This window comes from Montipora capricornis, chromosome 4, assembly GCF_036669925.1.
Source record: "Montipora capricornis isolate CH-2021 chromosome 4, ASM3666992v2, whole genome shotgun sequence".
Lineage (NCBI taxonomy): Eukaryota > Metazoa > Cnidaria > Anthozoa > Scleractinia > Acroporidae > Montipora > Montipora capricornis.
In genome coordinates, this window is record NC_090886.1 from 53,921,290 (window position 1) to 53,941,289 (window position 20,000).

Below are 20,000 nucleotides of genomic sequence, written 5' to 3' on the forward strand. Positions count from 1 at the left end.
CTCTTCAACATGGGTCACTGTAAGTAAACAGCAAGACCGTGGGAACCATAACGGAGTGCTCAGAATCCAATCTTAGGCTGCAGTTTGTAGACTTGCTACTGGTCTGCCTCCGCTAGTTAGGACACTTGAATATGTTATTTTTCATTCGGCGTACTTCTCAATTAGTTTGCGCTGGAAAACTCATTAAGGGTAGTGTTCATTTAAGCATGTTATTATCTATTTGACAATTAAAGTGATCGCTACCTCTGGATCGTGGTCATAACTGACGATTCCAATGTGAGTGTTCTCCTTTGACACGTCAAAGGCTCGGATGACTTTCTTCACAAATTTAAGCACTTTTTTATAGTTTCCTTTTCCCGTATTTTCAATGCTTCCTGAGCCATCGATGATAAATCCTATGTCGGCCTTCGCCTTGCATTCTGCGACCAAGGAAAATACTGACATAGAATCTGTAATAGTTATTACCAGGATGATCATCTACTTACGGATACCCAAGTAGCTAGTAACGTATGTGTTGGCATTGCTTGCATTTGCTAGGAATCAATTTGAGAGAGCACTGACTTCTCACCCTACTCGTGGGATGAAGGGACAATCCCATAAAAGTAGCAGGGATGATCTTTCTCTCTCTTCGGGGCTGTCTTCATAACGGCGGCATTCAATAAGAATATCCTATATATTTGGATGTTAAGGCATCTTTTAGGCTTCAAAAAACTAAGATTTTATGACCACGGTTGAAATTGCATTCATAGAAGAAAGCTCAAGGCAAGCATAGATTTCTCAGCCTTTTAGAGGGAGGAAGAGGGAGGGGGGGGGGGGGGTGTAAATATCCGATCAGCATCCCCGTCTTTTTGTGTGATCGTCACCCCTTCCCCTGGAAAGCACTTTTTTCTTCTTAGAAAGTTTTTTTAAGCAAACAAGCAAACAATCGTGGACAATAATCCTGTGTACGTCGGATCAAGAAGTAGCTTGAGCTGATCGGCCTAATTACAAATGAAAGAGGAAATATTTTGAGCAAAAGCCGATATACAGTAGATTTGATTATTCAGTAGAGTGAGAGTACCCGTGTGTAAAGAAAGCTGATTTTGCCAGCCGAAATATACTACACTCAAAATAGTCAAATTTACGTTTGTTGACTGAGGACTTTTTGAGGGAGAGAAGCAACTCTTCTTGTCAGAAAATCTTTCATTCGTCTGATCAGCAACCGTAAAGACAACTTGACTGCCATATTACTGTACAACTCAATGACCGTACAACAACAACTTTCTCTTGACTACTACAACTATAAGATTTTTTTACCTACCAGAGTCGACCTGTCGATCCCGTGTCAATCATGCATCAAGTAATACCAGCCGAACGAAACACGCTTGCGCAGTACCTACATTAGCATATCTTCCTTCGAGGCAACTATTCGTTCAAGATGATCTTTCACTTAAATTGTCACATAGGTTTTGTTAAGGTTCTTTCAACACCACATAAAATTAGAAATTAAAAAAAAACGATTTGACAATTATTCGCCGAAGGAGAGGTGAATAATTGTTACAGTATATTTGCATAGGTAAATATTTTAAAAAATTGGCCTTTTTTTTAAACAATGAATTTCTTCGTCTGTCGCCTCGACAAAACGGCTTGCCGCCATTTTGAAAAAAACGCTTAGGTGATTATCGCCTAATAATCCTCACAACGGCAACCAATCAGCACAGAGAACTTTCAATAATCACCTATGTAATTATACTAAAAAGAACGTAATACCAGAGTTAAAAATATGTTCTACATCAAGACTTTCCAGAAAGCAACGTTTGAAGACTATTGCATAACAACTGGCAAGCAAAGGATTTAATTTGGACAAAGGAGAGAACGTGCTCAGGGCACTGCCCCTTGCATAATTACTGAAAATACGTGTCGCGAGGGCGATAGTCTTAATCAAGAACTCTTCAATAGAAATGTAGAAAAATTGTACCGATTGTAAAGCTAGTTTTAAATTTTGGTGTTAAAAGACCTTTATTGAAGCCCTAGGCTTGCCGAAACCCTTTGTTGGCCCGTTAAAAGGGACTATTATCTATCATAAATCCAGCTTGAAACCCATGAAAACAAACTAAAAAACGACAAAAGATATAAGGATAGGTAATGTCCAGGAAGTAATGGTTAAAGAAACCATGCACTTATAGTGAAAATGCAGAAGAACCCAAGTACAAACAATCCATTTGTAATAACGAAAACTAAGACGTATTCCCTTCGAAAAAGCCGAATTGTCCTGGTAACTGCTCAGACACCTGTTTTATACTGAATTCACGACGATAAGAGAAAATACTCATTGATCATGGCTGAAACAGCCGAACTTCAACCTATGACGAGTAATTACGATCTCAACAAAACTAAGTTCTCGTGTGGAGGCGCCAATGCCAGCTAATTAGTGTACCGTTGCTTTTTATTCAATATCTGCCATTCTTAAACATAAGATGTATTTCACCCAAAAGATTTTGTAATACTTCCCAACACCAAAAACTCCTCTTAGAAGCTGCATTTAAATTCGTACTAGGGGATATAATTATTTCAAAGCTTACAATTCTTCTCGTTTAATACATTGTATCGGCTGTTGCTCAAAATATTTCTTTTTTCTTAAAGTCTTTTGCCTTTCATAACTAAAAAAGGAAACCCATTTTATTTTAAAGTAAGCTTATAGATGATTTTCACCTGACGTCACAGCCGCCATGTTGGTGCACAGAACAATAGAGAAAAGAAGTCTTTTGGGAATTTGACTCTATTATTATGCAAAACACGAGCCATGATTTGCTATTGTTTTGTGCACCAATGACGTCTCATCACTTGATTGAAAACCATCTATATTTTAGGGATATAAAGTTTAGTATTTGTACATATTCCTACTTTGAACAGCAGATGTTTCATTAGGGAGTTGGGTTTCTGTGCTGGGTTGTCCAGTAACGTTGGGAGATGTGATGGGTGGTCCAGTAGCATTGGGAGATGTGATGGGTGGTCCTGTAACATTGGGAGATGTGATGGGTGATCCAGTAACGTTTGGAGACTGTCCAGTACCATTGACGGTGACATTGGGACATTCCTCCACAAGCTTGCCGTGAATCACACAAGATGTTTCGGGGATAACTGGTCCGACCCCAGTGCAACCTCCAAATGAAATGCCTTGGCCAGAGGAAAGACATGGTGTGATTGGTTGAGATCCAGTCTGAACACATCCCGGGTCAATTATTACACATTGGCTCTCACAGGGTAACCCCCCTCCAATGTTGATACATCCCGTAGATGCACTAGGTTTGCAAGTTGAAGTTCCTGTTCCATTGTTAGCACAAGTTTTTGCTGGAGTAGGGCAAGGACGGTTTCCACATCCACCACTCAATGACTGACTTTGGTTCCCCTTTGAAGGTGCTCCTGTTGAATATATAGAAACGTCGATGAAAGTCTAAGCTTTCATCTTTAAACTGAATCCACGAATTAACTTCAGAGGATAATTTATGCAAGTGTGGCATAATTTGCAATACAAATGTTTTAAATCACCTGGTGTCATCCCTTTGGTTGCATTGTTGTGAGCTACAAAAGAGACAATTGTATTCTTGTTAATGTTATCTTGCAGCAACTGAGGCACCCAGAGAGCTTCTGAATTAGAAGATCAGTACATACATACATAGTTCATAATATTAGCAGTTGAAAGACTAAACAGGATGTTAAAAAAAAGACTCACCATTGCAACCAGGACCTGAAGGCAGACATTGGCTGCCACAGATTTGGGCTCCACTGGTGGTGTTAGTTTGAGGTGTAGCACAAGCGGAGGTATTTCCGGCAGTTTGTGTAGGCAGACTGTTACTACAAGGGCTTGGACAAACCTTAGGCGGTCCAGATGAGGGTAGGTTGCTTGCAGGCTTAGAGCCATTGCTTGATGCGTTGCTTTTGTCCATCGCCATAGCTCTTGTTGGTTTTACCAGCAGTTGACCGTCGTTGTCTAAGAAACTACATCCGGCATGCATGGTACTGTTAGAAAGGTGCACACTAGAGAGGCTAATCCTGATCCTTTAACCTAGAGTTGCAAGTTCTTAGAGGCTCAAGTTTTCGAAATCTCCCAAAAAATGTGTTAGATTATAAGACAGTTTTCAAAATCGTTTCTCGACACAATTGTTTAAAAGTAACTTCCAGAATTTAACGGTATTAAACGTTCGGAGGCTACTTCTTTTACTGATCATGAATTCCCTTTAATTTATCTATGGCAGTCTAAATTAAGGAAATTATTATTTGTGAGATTTCGAGATCATTCTCAAAATTAAGAAGAGAAGCCATGTGATCGAACTCCTAGAAATAATATTGGTTTTACCAATAAAGATGTGGTTATTCGAGTTCCCAAACTAATGATTTCACTACCTATAAACCTCGTTGCTCCAGGGTCCTCCCTCGCCGTCACCTAGAGATGAGAAAAAAAGAAACAAGTCTACAGATGGCACATGCATTTTGTTAGAATGGTTTTCATTTGCTGGATTTTAGATGCTTTTTAACCAACTTGGCTCTTAGCGCCTCTTGGGCTATTTACCACCACGCCCCCGCTTATTATTAGGGACCTTAAGATCTACGACGGTCACCGGTCGACGAGAACGTCACCTCATAAGATAACTTGGCTCTATCATGAGTCTTTCGTGATTATTCAGTCTCGTTCACGTCCTACAATATGGGCGAAGTATCCTAAAAATAAATTGGTATAACGAGCGGTTTCAGAGTGAGAAGAGAGAATGAAAGATTCTCTGTTACATGCTTACGTTGTCGTCAAATCCTCAAATTTGGTGATTTCACGTCGTCGTTATGCAGATGACCGCGAACATATTTGCTAAAATCCGTGCTGCACGTGCAGCACGATTATTTATACTCTTTTAACCAGTGATGTTATTAGTCATTATTGTTTTGTGGTGTTGTCGTAGTCGTAGCAGAGGACCTGCCTTCGTCGTTTCTTTAACTCCCTGTTAGGGATTTTGAGAAACGACCACGGATACGCCTACGACAGTCGCGTTCTCTGGACTGACGAGTACGGGAAAAGAGACCTCTGCCATGGATCGAAACACACTTTGATCCAACTACCGTCCACAACTTGTCTTTAGACGGCACTCTTCAAACCACATACCCCATGATATGTTTGCTAACTGTGATTTGAGCCCGTTGTGTCCAGCGCATTCTTTTACAGTAATTCCGCTGTTGTAAAGTGACAGAGCATTTAAACGCAAGGTGAACACACCATAACACCGAACTCGGTGTTGTTAAGTGCATGAGCCCACACAACAAAAAGGATCGACCCATGGCGGGAGTCTCTTTTCCCGCATTCGTCAGCCCAGCGAACGCAAAGGGAAAGAGACCTCTGCTCGAAAGGAATTCCCGTTGTCGTTCGTAGCCCAAAATGACTCGCGCTTAAGCTTCCCGATAGTGAAATATGAAGTAACAACTGATCACTTCTCAATTATTATTACACTCGAGATGGGAGCATCCGCCTTCAGGCCTTAACCCGGCTATGCAAACGCTTTTTTTTTTGTTTCCGTTAAAAAAACATGGCTGCTAGTCGCATAAGTAAAAGCCCACAAATGCTAGTACCTTCACATTCTGTACTGGGGCCATATTTCCGATATGTATTCTCGTCATTACTGCCGCCAAAGCACTGCCCGCCATTTTGTAATGCAAAGAGCTTCGTGTCGTTTTCATCAGCGGCTTCAGCACATTTCATCAATGCGTTCACTCTGGTCTTGTAATCCTGCTGTTTCAGGTGAGAATATTTTCCCTCTAGTATTGTCATAGCGCGATCTTTCGGTGAATCTGCCCAGCAACCGATGCTTTGAAAAACTGTTTGACGTAGAGATTTGAAGGGTTTGAGTAACAATAGTAAGGATCGAAGTGGCATTGCTATTGGAGAGGGGTCCTGTGTGTATCAGGTGAAATGGATAATTAATTCTTCTCTCCATGCAGAATGCAAGGTTATTTTCTGTTACAAGGCCCACCATGAAGATGTGTGTAAATGTACAGCGGTCGTGAGAAACGATCGCACATCTAATTACCTAATAAAACTTTACTTACATGTATTTGTGACGTAAGATGTACTAACAAACCTGAAATATCTAAAATGCTTATTTTTAAAGATGCTTACATCTTCCTCTGATCTCGAATTTCTCTGTTCTGTCCGGGGGTGACGGCGTATGCTTCACCTTTTTAGATGCATCGTTGTTTGCGGGTAAAGGCTTCGTAACAGGCTTCTTGAGGGACAAAGCTTCATTTGAGGAGCCTTGAATGGTGTTCGGTGTGGGCGGACTCTGTTCGTAGATGTTCGGATTTGACGGCGATGACGAGTAAGATGATTGTTGAAGATTTGACGGTGATGAGTAAGATAGTTGTTGAGTTTGTCCCACGTAGGCGTTGGGTGGAGTGGAGTAGGTATATGAGGGGTCAGGTACTTGCGATGGATAAGAAGTCGTTGCGGGGAAATAAGATAGTGGGGCGGGGTAAGGGGACGCTGCCGGTGAGGAATATGAAGAAACAGAGGGACTGGAGTAAGGGATGGAATAAGTGGTCTGTGATTGAAAGGATGAAACGGATGCATCTGAATATTGTGGGGATGAATACGAAGTTTCATAAAATGACTGCGGGGCTGAGGGTAGGGAGGGAGCGTACGCCTCTGCATAGTGCTTAGCACGAGGATCATTTGAGTAGGAGGAACGATAATTGTAATATTTTAGAAGTGGATAAATTAATTTATTGCCAAACGGTGCATTCTTGGCTGTGATTTGATTTCTGGTCTTCGGTGAAGCATCTGAAATTAAAGTAAACGCATCGTGTGTTAGTTGCAACGTACTTGGGCTACTGATCATGGTCTGGATGTAACTAAGTCATTGATATAGTGTCAGATCAGTTACTTTGTCTCAATCACACGACGCAGACAATCAAATAAGCCAATCACGGCTGCAATGCAGACAATAGGCAAGCAAATCACTCAGGATTGGCTGAGACTGATGTGAGTCGCGTATTAATGCCAAACTAAAGCAATTGCAAAATACCCTTTTAAAATGAATTTAAGACCGAATTATTCTCAATAACATTTAAAAGGTCATTAAACAATTTTTAAATACTGAATGCTCAATGTTTAAAGATATGCTCTCCTTATGAGGGAAATTTACCATATAATAAACTGAGCAGAAATAGAAGACTTGTTAACTTGTCAGGTCAGCTGAATGGGATCTTTACTATTTACCTGAAAGTTTCATTCCAACGCGGAGCTTTTTAGCTAGAAGGGACCGATGATTATTGGACGTTCCTCGAGCACTGAATGTAGGTACGGCCGCCAACAACAGAAAACGTAACAACGACAGCTTCTTAAACAGCTCCATTTTAAACTGCGTCAAAAAACAGAAACTCGAATGCTTGATACCTATTAACGTTTAAACTAAATGTTTAAATAGGTAAATCAGTTGAAGGGGTCTTTTTCGGCTTCTCTGCATTCGTCGATTCTTGAGGATTTCGACGAGATTTACCAAACTGATGATTTGTCTTTAATAATTTCTTCATGGAATACGCGCTAGTGCGGTTTCAAACGAGATAAGCACTCTGATTACTAGATGTGAATTGATCCTTTCCGCTTGAATCAACTGAAGCCATATGATAAACAACTTATTAACCTTAAACGTTCATTCTTTCTGAACCTCGCTACCGTGCATGGTCAATACGACAAGGCATTGTTGCAGGTAAAATCCGTTCACAGGATGAATCCGTTTTAACCAAGGTTAAATTCGTGATCCCCATTTTACCAGTTATGCACTCAACCTAGCTTAATCTCTTTTAAAAAGAATTCTTATACCTTCTCTACTCAAGCACTGCCCTATGCCACTTCAACTCATCTTTCTTAATCGTTGGTGTCATCTTATCGATTTCTGTATTCATACACTTATTCATTCAGTCGCAACATCACAACATGGTAAGGGAACAAAGAACTGTACTATGCACTTACCGTTACTCTAACTCGCACACTCCAGATCTTTAGTACTGTGTCATCACCACTACACTACGACGACGAATATGCGCAATCCAACACAGTTCTTTTCATTATTTACTTTTCTATGATTGGTCAATTAATATTTATGTATAATAACCAAAACTAATCCTAACCTGACCCTAATTTTTCTCTAGGCTTAACTTAGGCTCCAAAAAAGTTTCTTCAATCCGTCTGACTGCGTATTCAACCTAGGTAAAATGAGGATCACCGATTTAACCTATTATAGGTTAAAACGGATTCAACCTGTAAACGGATTTTACTGACAACAGCATCAGTTTGAGATTTTCCCAAGAAGACCACACTCTCGGTTATTAACGTAGTTAGTAACACCTGCAAGGGGGTGGGAAAGATATCACGACTAAATGACCAGCAATAGAAATTTGCTCCCCAGGGGGGCTCCTCCTCTCTACTGACAGTTACGTCTTTACACACTGACAAAAATGTTAACAAGCAAAAAAGCAACTTTTATAACCTTCAACAACAAAATGCCTTTAAAAGGTACTGTGCGCGAGACCAAACCTATTCTGTACATGTTAAATTCAAGTTACTTTTTTCACTGACAAACAATCCATTCTTGAATAAGATATTAACAACAACCGTTTAACAAAGCATGTAATCATGATTTTTGCGCCGTGTTTGTTTGTAATGCTACTTCACCTTACCCTAACTGTGTAGTTCCTCCACTCTGGGATTTTCGTGTGACTTTTATTGTTTACAGGATACGCGACGGAGAAAAGTTGATACGTCCGTTATTTTCCATTTCAGTGATCTCATATCGACGATAAAGAATCAATAATTACTAAGCTCTTATAGTCCTGTGTAAAAGAACAAAGGTAAACTGTGAGGTACCAGAAATATTACAAAAACAGATAACTTATATAAGCCAGATATCAGATAATATAAACAAGTTTTTGTCAGGATGTTATGTTGTACTTCAGTATTGTTGTGAAACGAATAACGGTAAACAGTTGTCGTTACCGGTAAGGAATTTAGCTAACGGAAATGAATAAGTAAAAAGAAAGATGTGTATATATATGAAATTTTTAGCCTACCTGAATTGTGAAATAGCTGAAGAAATCAAAGAAAAACGTCTGATTGAATGGTTCGTGTGCAATCTAACCTAAAGGCGCCTACGCCGTAACTATCGAGGAAAGGCACCTGTTTAAGCAACCAATCACCTTAGAGGAAAAGGTTAATGGCCACTTAGACGTCACACCTTGCAAACACTTGAAAAGTAAGACTTGGAACTTGAACCCTTTAAAGAATCACACAAAATCGAAAGTTCAGCAAGTCAGATTGTATTTATGTTAATATTTATATTAATAACGAATGAAGTATGCGGCAGAATATATGTCAAAACAAAATTTTGAGAAAAAGAGAGGGAGAGGAGTATATATACGATTTTTGGTGATTATAAGACTCCGATATTTTCAAACACTATAGATTCTTCTCGATGCGTTCCTATTCTGTACCTTCTAAAACAAAAAATATGAGGCCACCTTACTAGTACACCCTTTGGGAAAAAAATCAATTTCAGATAATATTAATCTGTGTTATAAAGGATTGGGAATTAATCAAGTCATTCTGACTAACAAAGACCACAAATGCAGCTTGTGATAAGCACGACACATGGAAATGGTTTCGTGGGAGCGCGAGCCCTGTAAATTTAACTCCTTGTAGAGGGCGTGGTTGGGATTTTCGGTTTTTCGGTTTTGGCCACAAAAAAACTCCGGTTTTTCGGTTTTTGTGTCTCTTACGGTTTCGGGTTTTCCCTTTTGTTTGCATTTAGTTCTCGGTTTTCGGCCAAAATACAAGCGGATTTTTGGATTTGGTATAAAACGCGGTTTTCGGTTTTCCCTGTTCGGTTTCTCGTTTCCTCAATCGAGAGCGCGTGCCGCGGTAGTTCTCAAATAGACTCCAAACGCAGACGTCAACTTGGTCAAAGACTTTTTTCTTACGACAGTAAACGTCACGCTGAGTTCCCGATGACCACCAAAAAGGTAAGAAACTGCAATTTTATGTTAGACCATTTTACAGTCAATACAGGTTGCAGGTCGACTGGTTGCTGCAAGATTTCAATCTCTGAATTCACGTCCAGAAGACTAGACGCGAGACTAGAAGATATACCTGATTCACAAATAGCATCCACATACAGTTTTGAAATTAACATAGTTTAGCCCATATCCTCCAGGTGCCACTAATGTATCAGACCGATTAAGGTTTTGGAAATCCGGGTCTATAAACTTTCGGTTTTGAGGTTTTGATGGTTTTGTATTCGGCTTTCGGTTTTAATCGAAATTCAGTTCAATTTTTCGGTTTTGTGCGAATTTTTGTGCTGTTTGTCGGTTCTAATAGACCCCAAAGCCCCCTCCTTGTAGCCTAAAGGGCAGCTGTAATATTACAAGTTAAGACAAGAGAAAAGTAGGAGGCGATATAATTTTTTTTTGATTTACGTGTTAAACGGAAATTGGGAAGGTGCCAGCCGGAAGTCAATTGTCGTGGGATTTGTCACATATGGTTTTAATAGGGGCCGACATATCTCTCCCTCAATGCCGTACCGGGAGGCGAGGTCGGTAGCAGAAAGCAGCGAAAGGTCAACTGCGTCCAAAAGCGATCGCACGGGCCGAAACGCCGGGATGACTGGTTTGGTACGACGCTCCAGCGCCGGATGTCTGGAGGTACTGCGTTTTTCTCTCTTGTTCAAACATTCCGTCAGCCCATGCGTAACTGTTCTGGCTCTGCGATACCTAGCCTACCAAAAAAATTAAGATTTTGGTTTTTACAAGGAATTGACATTTCAGTTGAACAGATTCTACAGGTATAAACATATGGTAAGAACCGCGCGTGCCAGGTCTTCTCGAGACAGAGGTGAGAGATGGTTTCACGCAGACTGGGACGCCTAAAATGCTCTGTTGTAAACATGGCGGTTGACGAGTGAAGTTGTCTCTCTGGCCTTTCTGTGGACGAATTTCAGCACCTATCGATACAATTTGGGCAAGTTTTGAAAGCTAAAATCTTCAATCGATGCGGTATTTTGCCGGTAGGACTGGGTGACCCGACACTTATAAACTATCTACGAAATGAGAATCGGGGATCTTCCTTTGTCGTGGAATGGCAGAATTACCCAGAACTCTTTTTGGGCATGAACCAGGCAACTTGAGAAGCACGAGAGTGGCCCTCATCAAATGGCTGACGTGCAGCCGGGGGAAAAAGTAGTGAGAAGAAAATCATTTCCAGCCAGATACTATGGAATAACCCTGGTGTGTGCTGTTAACGTTAGGGGTCAGAATATGCAAATTTGTCACTTACTCAGATGTAAACTAATCGATAAGTCAACGACCATAGACATGCTAATTTGTCACTCACTCAGTTGAATTCAAATCGATATGACAACGATCAATATCGATTTTCCGACGTTTCACTTTCCGAAGTAATGCCGCAACGTAATACTTTGAAATATTCTTCGACTTGTTTTCGTTCGTTCCGACGGGATTTATCGATATTCGTTGCAGTCAGCATGTGTTACGAGCCATTGTCCAGTGGAAGACTTAAGGTGTCACTGTGCTATGTGTGTTAAAAATGAATGCAAAGAGACATTTGATCGTCGATCTGCCAAGTTCACAGGTTCACTCGTATTACTGAGGAAAGGAGCACGCCGTGAGATTGCCGTGGACAGTGATACTGTTTCACCTAAAGCAAACTACTGCTCTTTTAGTTTGTTATTATTTCATCATTCTGTTGGTTATATTCAATACTAATAAGGTATACTTGCAACACATTTAAAGTAAAGGCTAAGGGTGCTTAAATGGAAAATACGGGGTTAAAAGCTCTCGATAGCTGTGTTCACATAGTTGAGAAATATCAGCCGAAAACACTGGTTAACGATTGTTTTCTTCTGCCTCTTTTGCATCTATAAAAGGCAATCAAATACGACATGTTTCATGATCCATTCCAGATTCGTGAAAGGTTTAAAAGTTTTGGAAACAATCCTTGTTTTTACTTATCGCAAACTGAGATATTCGTTACTGTTTATATAGTTGAGGACCCTTCAAATATTTGAACATGACCTGATATAGCCTGCCAAATTTTACAGAACTTTAAAGGGAAGATATCGTTGACGTCACCTATTCTCATTCATGTGCCAACCAGAGCCTCATCGGCTTTCGAAACAAAAGGTCTTTTGTTCCTGTGGTTAGCAAATTTGAATAACAAAAGCAATGTTTGTAAACAGATATCTTCCCCATATGCATGGAGACACCATGTTGGTGTTCTTCGGATGGCCTCGAATCAGCCAAACATCTGAACCTCAGTTTGTGATAAAAGCCCTCTCTTTTTGCTCGTGAACTGAACTAAATGAGCATAAACATGTCTTCTACAGCTTTTAATGCTTAATTTGCCAGAAATCACAAGGCAAAACCGTTTTTTGAGCCAGACAGCTTTAATAATAATAACAGTAATGATACTTTATTCAAATAGCGCTATTTCCCTGTAGCTCAATAGCGCTTTACAATAATTACAATCCAAAATAAGAAAATTTACAAGTAGAAGTAGGATAGATTTTTACAATTTTCAGGTAAAACCTATATTAAAACTAGTTCCAGGTAAAAGACTCTATTACATGCTAATCTAAGTTATAACATTTTTTAAAAAGGTATGTTTTCGTATAGGTCTTAAAACTTGGTAACGAGCTACTCTGTCTGATAATGTCGGGGAGGGAGTTCCATAAACTGGGTGCTGCAAAAGAGAAACACCTATGGCCATAACTTACTAGCTTGACGGCTGGTATTTTTAGTAAGTTTTTAGAGGAAGATTGGTGCATAGGGCACTAATAGTTCAGTAATGTAACTAGGAGCCTGATGGCCATTAATCTCTTTATAGGTCAGAAGTAGTGTCTTATAATTAACGCGCTGGTTAACTGGAAGCCAGCGCAACTGCTTTAGGACAGGTTTAATGTGGTCATATTTCTTTGTACGAGTAATAATGCAGGCCGCAGCATTCTGGACATTTTGCAAGCGATCTATTAGAAAGGTGGGAAGCCTATATAATAGTGAGTTAGCGCTATCAAGCTTAGAGGTAATGAATGCGTGAACCAGCTTTTCAGTGTCTGCTGGAGATAAACAGTCTCTTGTCTTAAGAAACAGGCCTTGCAGGTATTGGTAACATGCTTATCTAGTGACATGTGCTCATCGAAGATAACTCCAATGTTCCTTTCAGAAGGGGATGGCTTGATCCGTTCACCAGACACATCGATGTCTTCTATTGATGGGGGTGGGCGGTGTCGTGCGCTTAGGACCAGAAACTCCTTTTTTCCTCTGTTTAGTTTAAGTTCATTGCTTACCATCCACGAGTCGATTTCGGAAACACACGCTTCTATCTTAGCTATGGAACCGGCTTGTTTAGCGGGGGTGGGCTTAAATGAGAGATATAGCTGAGTGTCGTCGGCGTAGAGATGGTAGTTGAGTCCATGCCTTTATCAAGTCTTTATCAGTTACAGTCGAACCTGTATATAACGGCCGTGTATAAAGCGGCCACCCTTTATTAAGCGACCAGTTTTCAAAGTCCCGATTTTTCGCTCATACAAACGCTGTATTTGTAAACTGTGTTAGGCGGCCACCCTGTAGCAGTCCCATGTTTGTCTTTCTTTGTTATTTTTACCTGTATTAAGCGGCCACCCCTGAACGGAAACTAAGCCGTATGTCATTTTATGTGGTGTTTTATTGTGTTTAAAATTGTTGTGTACTGGCAATCAAGGAGCAAGGATGGCACAGTCGGTTAGTGCGCGGCCTTGGTGCAAGAGGTCCTGAGTTCGATTCCCGGATCTCACATCCTTGTTTCGACTTCTTTCCTTACTGTGTAGCTTAAGTAGCTTTAAATACCCGTAAAACGGAGCACTGATGGACAGGGGGGAGCAAAATGAGCGCACCGTCGACATTAGGTTTGTCAGTTGAATTACTGTTACGAGCAATCGGCGTTAAATATGGTTGCTTTACTTTACTTTTTAATCGGCTCTTTAGTGTCGTTAACGCTTTGCAGATGTCCGCAATGTGCTTAAGTACAGTACAAAATCACTAGAAATTCCCCTTCAATCATCTTGTTCTTTAGCCATTTGATGGAGAAGAAACGCCTTCAAACTTATCCTCGCAAGGGATTTCCAGGCCATAACCTCCACCTCAACTCGTTTGTCCTTTACCGTAACTTTCCCTTTTTTATGTAGACCGTTTCAAAAAATTTGTTTAGCCACAATGCCATCAACTTAAGTACATGTCCAATCACTTTTCCTTTTCCTTTGTGAAAATTGTCTTCTAAGATGCCTCCAATTCGGCGTGTGGCCGTTATATTGATTTTTATGGGTAAGTTTTTCACCTAAATTGCTTAGCGTCCTTGCCGTTGAGATTGCCAAGATGACGACAACACGGTGAATGATTATATTTTCCCTGCCAACCGTCTATGGATTCTTAGGAAGTTCAGCGTAATTCTTGCCGTTGTCATCGGCAACGTCGGTGTTTTTGATGACTGTACACATAGTGAACGATGATATTTTTTCTGCCGTTGATCTTATTTGGCATCCGCAGACCTGTGACAGATTTGCATTTCACTTTACATCGCTTGCTCCTTAACTTTATTACAAGGTTTTATCAGCCTGGGTCTTCCAGACCTTTGCTATGGACTGGTCCATAGATCTTAGCTTCTTATGACCTCCTGTCTGTTTAACCTCCATAGTTGTTTTCATCCGAGCGTCTGCTGCAGCCGGTTCCACTTTGGAATTTCGCCTGCTCTTGGCCGCGCCTATGTTTTCGTTGGTCTCCTCTGGAGTCGTTTTGTCCATTGGGGTTTTTTTTTTCTTCCAGACGTTCCAGTTCTTTTCGACAGAAGCCAGGCCAAGATCACTAATTTTGGCCTATAGTTCCTTGTATTTTTTTCGGTGATTACGCTATAGGTCTCAGTTTTCCTACTAGACTAGCTGCTGATGTTATGTTTACGTTTTTTTTTGTCTTCCAGAGTTCTAGTTTTTTATTGTACATTACGCTCTAGCTTTTCGAGTTTGCTATGTCTCGTTATTTGTTGTTCTTTATGATTTATGTTTTTTTGTTTATTTGGGGTAGTGTCCCTGTGGGCCTTGGTGGGTTTGTTCTGTTTAGGTACGCGCGGAGTATCGATGTTTATGAACCATGCTTTGCAAGCATGATCTAGACGCCCTTGACATTCACCCTCGGTGGTTTTCTGATGTGTAGCTGCACAGCCTATAGTTTGTGTTTTATGCTGTAAGTTTTCGTTTGGGTTGCACAGGCGAGGAGTCTGTTAGTCATTCTCGATCGCTGAGTTATCTTTCGTTTAGTCCGTTGATATTGAGCGATGACTTGTCCTTGTTGCCCTCGCGTTTTTGACGATTATGTCTCTATGTCGTTCTTGAGTCATACGTCGTTAGCTTAGCCGTGTATACCTTTTATATTTTTTAGTATTGTTACCCCTGACGAGTTTCCTATGTCTCTTTATGCATTCATCTTCATGTACGATGTTTTTGATAACATGGGCTATTGAATGGCTCTTGATATTCACCCTTGGTGGGTTTATTGTCTACATACACTTCTATAGTATTGATATTCACCGATAACCAATGCGTTTATAGCTTGGGCTAGAGGCCCTTTATAATCGCCCTCGGTGGCTTTGTTGAGTCTAGGTACATACGTATATATAAAATATTGCTGTTCATGAACAATTTGTTTTTAGCATGGGCTGTAGACCCTTGATACATGATCACCCTCGGTGGGTTTGTTGTGTCCAGGTATACATGAAGTTTTGATGAGCGTGAGCAATGCGTTTATAGAGTTGAGTAGTGGAGGCAAAATATGTAATTTGTGATAAACCTGATTAGCATAAATTGATATTTTGCCGTCACGTAGCAGAGGCCTGGTTGTGAGCAGCAGGCGCTTTGGCGACCGTTTAGCGAGTGAGGCATTCTACGGTCAGCCTTCGCCGGGTGCACAAGTCCTGTTTCGTTTTTTGACCTATCGAGCTGAATTAGTGTTTAATGCCTTCGTTAGGCGGTATATGATAGCGTTCATTTTGATGGTAAGTAGTGTCTTTCAAGTAGAATATCCTAGAACCCCGAGGGTCGCACCACCGCCTTGGTCGGGGGTACACGTTCCCCACTTTTTTTCGTGTCCGGCTCTGGTGCATTGCTTTTCTCCTTTTTTTAGAATTGATGTATTAAGACGGAATCCACCAGAAGTTCGAGTAACAAATGGACAAAAACCTAGAACCGAGACTATAAACATCGTATTGCAAACTTCTGTACGACTGTTTTAAATATCTTCTAAAAAAAAAATCATTTCTAGCAACACCAAACGTCAAAAACAACTGTTGAACTTCGTAAGAAACACTTGAAAGTATTGGTGAAATGAAACTGATGATGAAATTTTACCTGTGTTTGCACAATTTCTCTGAACGTTGAAATTTAATTTTTCTCGTTCCCATGGGAAATTGTTTTCGGTGCTATTTCAGGCAATTATTTCTATCTTTAGCTTTAAGAAAATGTAAAAAGGACTGTAAAATACTTAAAATTATTCTCATAAAAATTCTTTGACTTGGGCCATTTTAGTTTCAATAGAGGAATAAAACGCAAACAGCGGTTGTAAAATTAAAAGATTGTAAAATGCATTGTAAAATTACATGCATTGTAAAATTAAAGAGTTTCTGTTGATCCGTGATCTAAAGCCAGCCTTTAATTGAAAACGTTGGCAGTGAGAAACTTTATCTCATTATTAGCATATTCTTGTCGTTTTATATCAATCAATTTCGTTAGTTCCCAGTCCATACAGTTGTATTTTTGAATTGAAATTTATCTGTAACTGAATAATAATCACTTCTGATGATATATGTTGTAACATACGAAACGTTAAGTTTATAAAAGTTATGCATTTCAAGCAAATGTTTGTAACCGCTGTTTGCGTTTTATTCCTATTAAAATTATTCTGGTACCAGATTTTTGTCCACTAGAAACTGAAACTGCTCGATTTTCGATCGGATTTCGTCTTAATATTTTTGTAACTATTCCAATGCTTAATAAACTGAACGGTGGCTTCGCTGGCCAACGCGCCCATATATGACCTAGCTTGAGTGTCCGGTTGATTAGTGGAGGCAAAATTGACCTTAGTCCACGCCCAGGGAGTATTTTTAGTATTCCTGTCTTAAGCGGCCACTTGTATAGGCCATTTCCGAGTTCAAGTCTGCCTCCTCTTCAAAGCGAGTCTAAGTGCGAAGTTTTTCTTATAAAAATTAGTTTTTATTCATATGTAAAGTAAAACTAATTACCATCACAAAAACTTCGCACTTAGACTCGCTTTGAAGAAGAGGCAGCCATGAACTCGGAAATGGCCCATTGAGCGGCCAGTTTTTTACGCATCCAGTTTTTTACGCATAAATCACCACTCGCGTCACTCTCCACACCCACCCTCCCCATCTCATTACAATGGTATGTGCCGCTGACCTTTTCATGTTTTTTGTTCACCGGGGTTGCGTGACATCTGATTCAGCAAGGAAAATGCCGGATGTCGGGGAAAAGTCAAACCAAGAAGATTTCGAGCAATTTGCAAATAGAACTAGGTATGGAGGCATCAACAGGTCAGTTAAATGCGGGGGTATTTTGCCAAATTTGTTCGCATGTGGTTGCTTGAGTGAAAGGCATTTTGTGTATTTTATACACACACCAATATTTATACGGGACCGGGTTTTTGAGTGAGGTCAGCTTATCGGTTTGACAGAGGTTTCCTGTAAATTGAGGTGTAAGGAAACAGCAGTCACTTACCGAAGTGTTTAACTGACACCTCTTGGGAGTCTTTAAGAATTTATTATTCCAGGGGGATTATTCGCAATTCGGTTTCATTACCGCTTGGGCCTCCGAGCAGATTATTTACGTCTGTCTTAATAACAATGTAAGGTTAAGTGCCTCTTCGATACCTGACACCGTCATGTGATGCCTTCCATAGCGGTGGGATCATGGCCTTTCTTCTTTAAATCAGTAGTGTAAATTACATATTCTATTACATGGCCATTTTTCTTTAATTTTAAAATATTGATTGTCTTGTACTCTTTTATTTTGGCTTTGCTGAAGTTTCCACTTCTCGGGTGTGTAGCTGCCGGTAAATTAATTGGATCACCATGTCGGTCGCTATAGCGGTCGAGTGTCGGCCGTTAGCCGAAAGATATGGCGAGCGAGAGTCGGTCGATAGTCGGTCGACACTCGGTCAATGGCTGGTCGATAGTCGGTTGGTGGTCCGTTGATGTAGAGACTGACTATCGACCGATCTGGCGACCTATTGGCCGACACTCAACCGTTGAATTAATTTTATTTAATTCATAGCACACACATGACAGTCATTGCATTGTATTATAAACACTTAATGCCAGTCATGTTTTTATTGATGACAAATTTATGCACCTGTCAATTGAAACCTTCACCCCCCCACACCGGGGAAGTATGGGGCATTTAGCCTTGGAGTAGAAAAAAAATGTGATAATGCGCCATATACATGGGCCCTGTTTTCTTTCTAAACCCCAAGTAAAGTGAAAAAATTCCCCCACCCCTGGGACAAACCATGTCAAATAATGCCCCAACCAACCTTCAGACCCTGCTGCATGCCCCACACAGCCACTCTCCCTCTGGTACGTTCTCCCTTGTAATTCCAGCGCAGGAAAAGTGGTACCATTTAAACTTGCAATTCTGCTCTTAATGTTGTCCATCTTGAAACTGCCTTTGGGGATGAGAAAGCACATGGATACGACTCACTCGTCTCAGTCCTCGCTCGTCCACGAATGTCAAAACCTTACTTATCCCCCACCCCATGGGCAAAACTGATGCAACAAAAAACAACAAATCCCCCACCCCCTCGGACACAAAAAGGTGCCAAAACCCTTAGTAAACCCCATCAATGCCCCATACTTCCCCGGGGTGGGGTGGCAGGGTGGGGGTTTCAATTGACAGGTGCATTAGACTGACAAATATGATATACCATATTAGTATATACTAAAACAGTGGATAGCGTTGAACGCGGGTGCTGATTGGCTCGTCAAACTGCGAATATCCCGTGCTATTTACCTCCGAGAAACTCAGGAAAAAATGGCGTCCCGATTTGCATCTGTGACAAGTGAAGAAAACATCCAAATTAATTTTTTGTGCTGTATATTATATCACTGTTTTAGTATATACTAAAACAACTATTCACCTCAGTGTCGGTGGCTAGCGTTGGATATTTACCTCGCCGCTTTGCGGCTCGGTAAATATCCACCGATAGCCACCTCCACTTCCGTGAATAGTTGTTAAATATACCATGTACCTTAAGCAAAAGCCTAACAGTAGAGAGTTAGTGATGAAATGGTATATGAACTGAATCATATATGAACTGGGGATAGGAAATCAAGTGAAGCTATGATGAGCAATTTTTGCAATTGTGTATGCATGTATCTTTTATTTTGTTGCTCATTGTTTTTAATGTAAGAATATAAATATAATTAGCATCTGTAATCGTATTATTTTGTAAGTAGTGTATTGTAAGTAGTGCGTACGCAATTCAATAATATATTGTTAAATAGTTTTGATGGTAATATAATGGATTTTAGTAGTTGTTAATTGTGTAATTTTTGTAAATTGTGTAAGATGTAAATTGTGTAGATGTACCAGTGTTGTAAGTAGTGTGAATCATAATAAAAAGCTATGCGTCAAAAAAATAAATAAGTAAAAAATAAAAAATAAAAAATAATAATAATAATAAAAAATAATAATAATAAAAAATAATAATAAAAAAATTAAAAGAAAAAAAACGGGTTCAAACCCCGTTGAAGTCCTGAATTTTTCAGGCTTCTCTACGCAATTGCAAAAATTGCTCTCATAACTGCGAAAATCATAGCTTCACTTGAGTAGAGAGTTAGGTTGTTTTATGATAAATCTGAGAAAACACAACTACTAAAC

At 40.1% G+C, this 20,000-nt stretch overlaps 2 protein-coding genes across 4 annotated transcripts in view; one reads left to right on the plus strand and one right to left on the minus strand.

The window, feature by feature from the left end:
• Nucleotides 1-7,373, minus strand: part of LOC138046832 (uncharacterized) — an 18,021-nt gene extending 10,648 nt beyond the window's left edge. Inside the window, exons 1-8 of the mRNA XM_068893411.1 lie at nucleotides 7,238-7,373; nucleotides 6,140-6,799; nucleotides 5,593-5,838; nucleotides 4,384-4,423; nucleotides 3,713-3,978; nucleotides 3,529-3,561; nucleotides 2,884-3,402; nucleotides 244-419 (exon numbers count right to left, since the gene is read on the minus strand). Coding sequence (XP_068749512.1) covers nucleotides 244-419; nucleotides 2,884-3,402; nucleotides 3,529-3,561; nucleotides 3,713-3,978; nucleotides 4,384-4,423; nucleotides 5,593-5,838; nucleotides 6,140-6,799; nucleotides 7,238-7,373 — 2,076 coding nt within the window. The remainder of the gene's footprint in view (nucleotides 1-243; nucleotides 420-2,883; nucleotides 3,403-3,528; nucleotides 3,562-3,712; nucleotides 3,979-4,383; nucleotides 4,424-5,592; nucleotides 5,839-6,139; nucleotides 6,800-7,237) is intronic.
• Nucleotides 7,374-9,859: 2,486 nt separating this feature from the next.
• Nucleotides 9,860-20,000, plus strand: part of LOC138047469 (solute carrier family 22 member 15-like) — a 30,470-nt gene continuing 20,329 nt past the window's right edge. The window contains exons 1-2 of one of the 3 annotated variants that reach the window (XM_068894334.1): nucleotides 9,860-10,035; nucleotides 17,569-17,638. In XM_068894334.1, coding sequence (XP_068750435.1) covers nucleotides 17,577-17,638 — 62 coding nt within the window. In that variant the 5' untranslated portion in view covers nucleotides 9,860-10,035; nucleotides 17,569-17,576. Of the gene's footprint in view, nucleotides 10,036-17,568; nucleotides 17,657-20,000 lie in introns of all 3 variants that reach the window. The other 2 variants (XM_068894333.1, XM_068894335.1) reach the window with 2 other exon arrangements.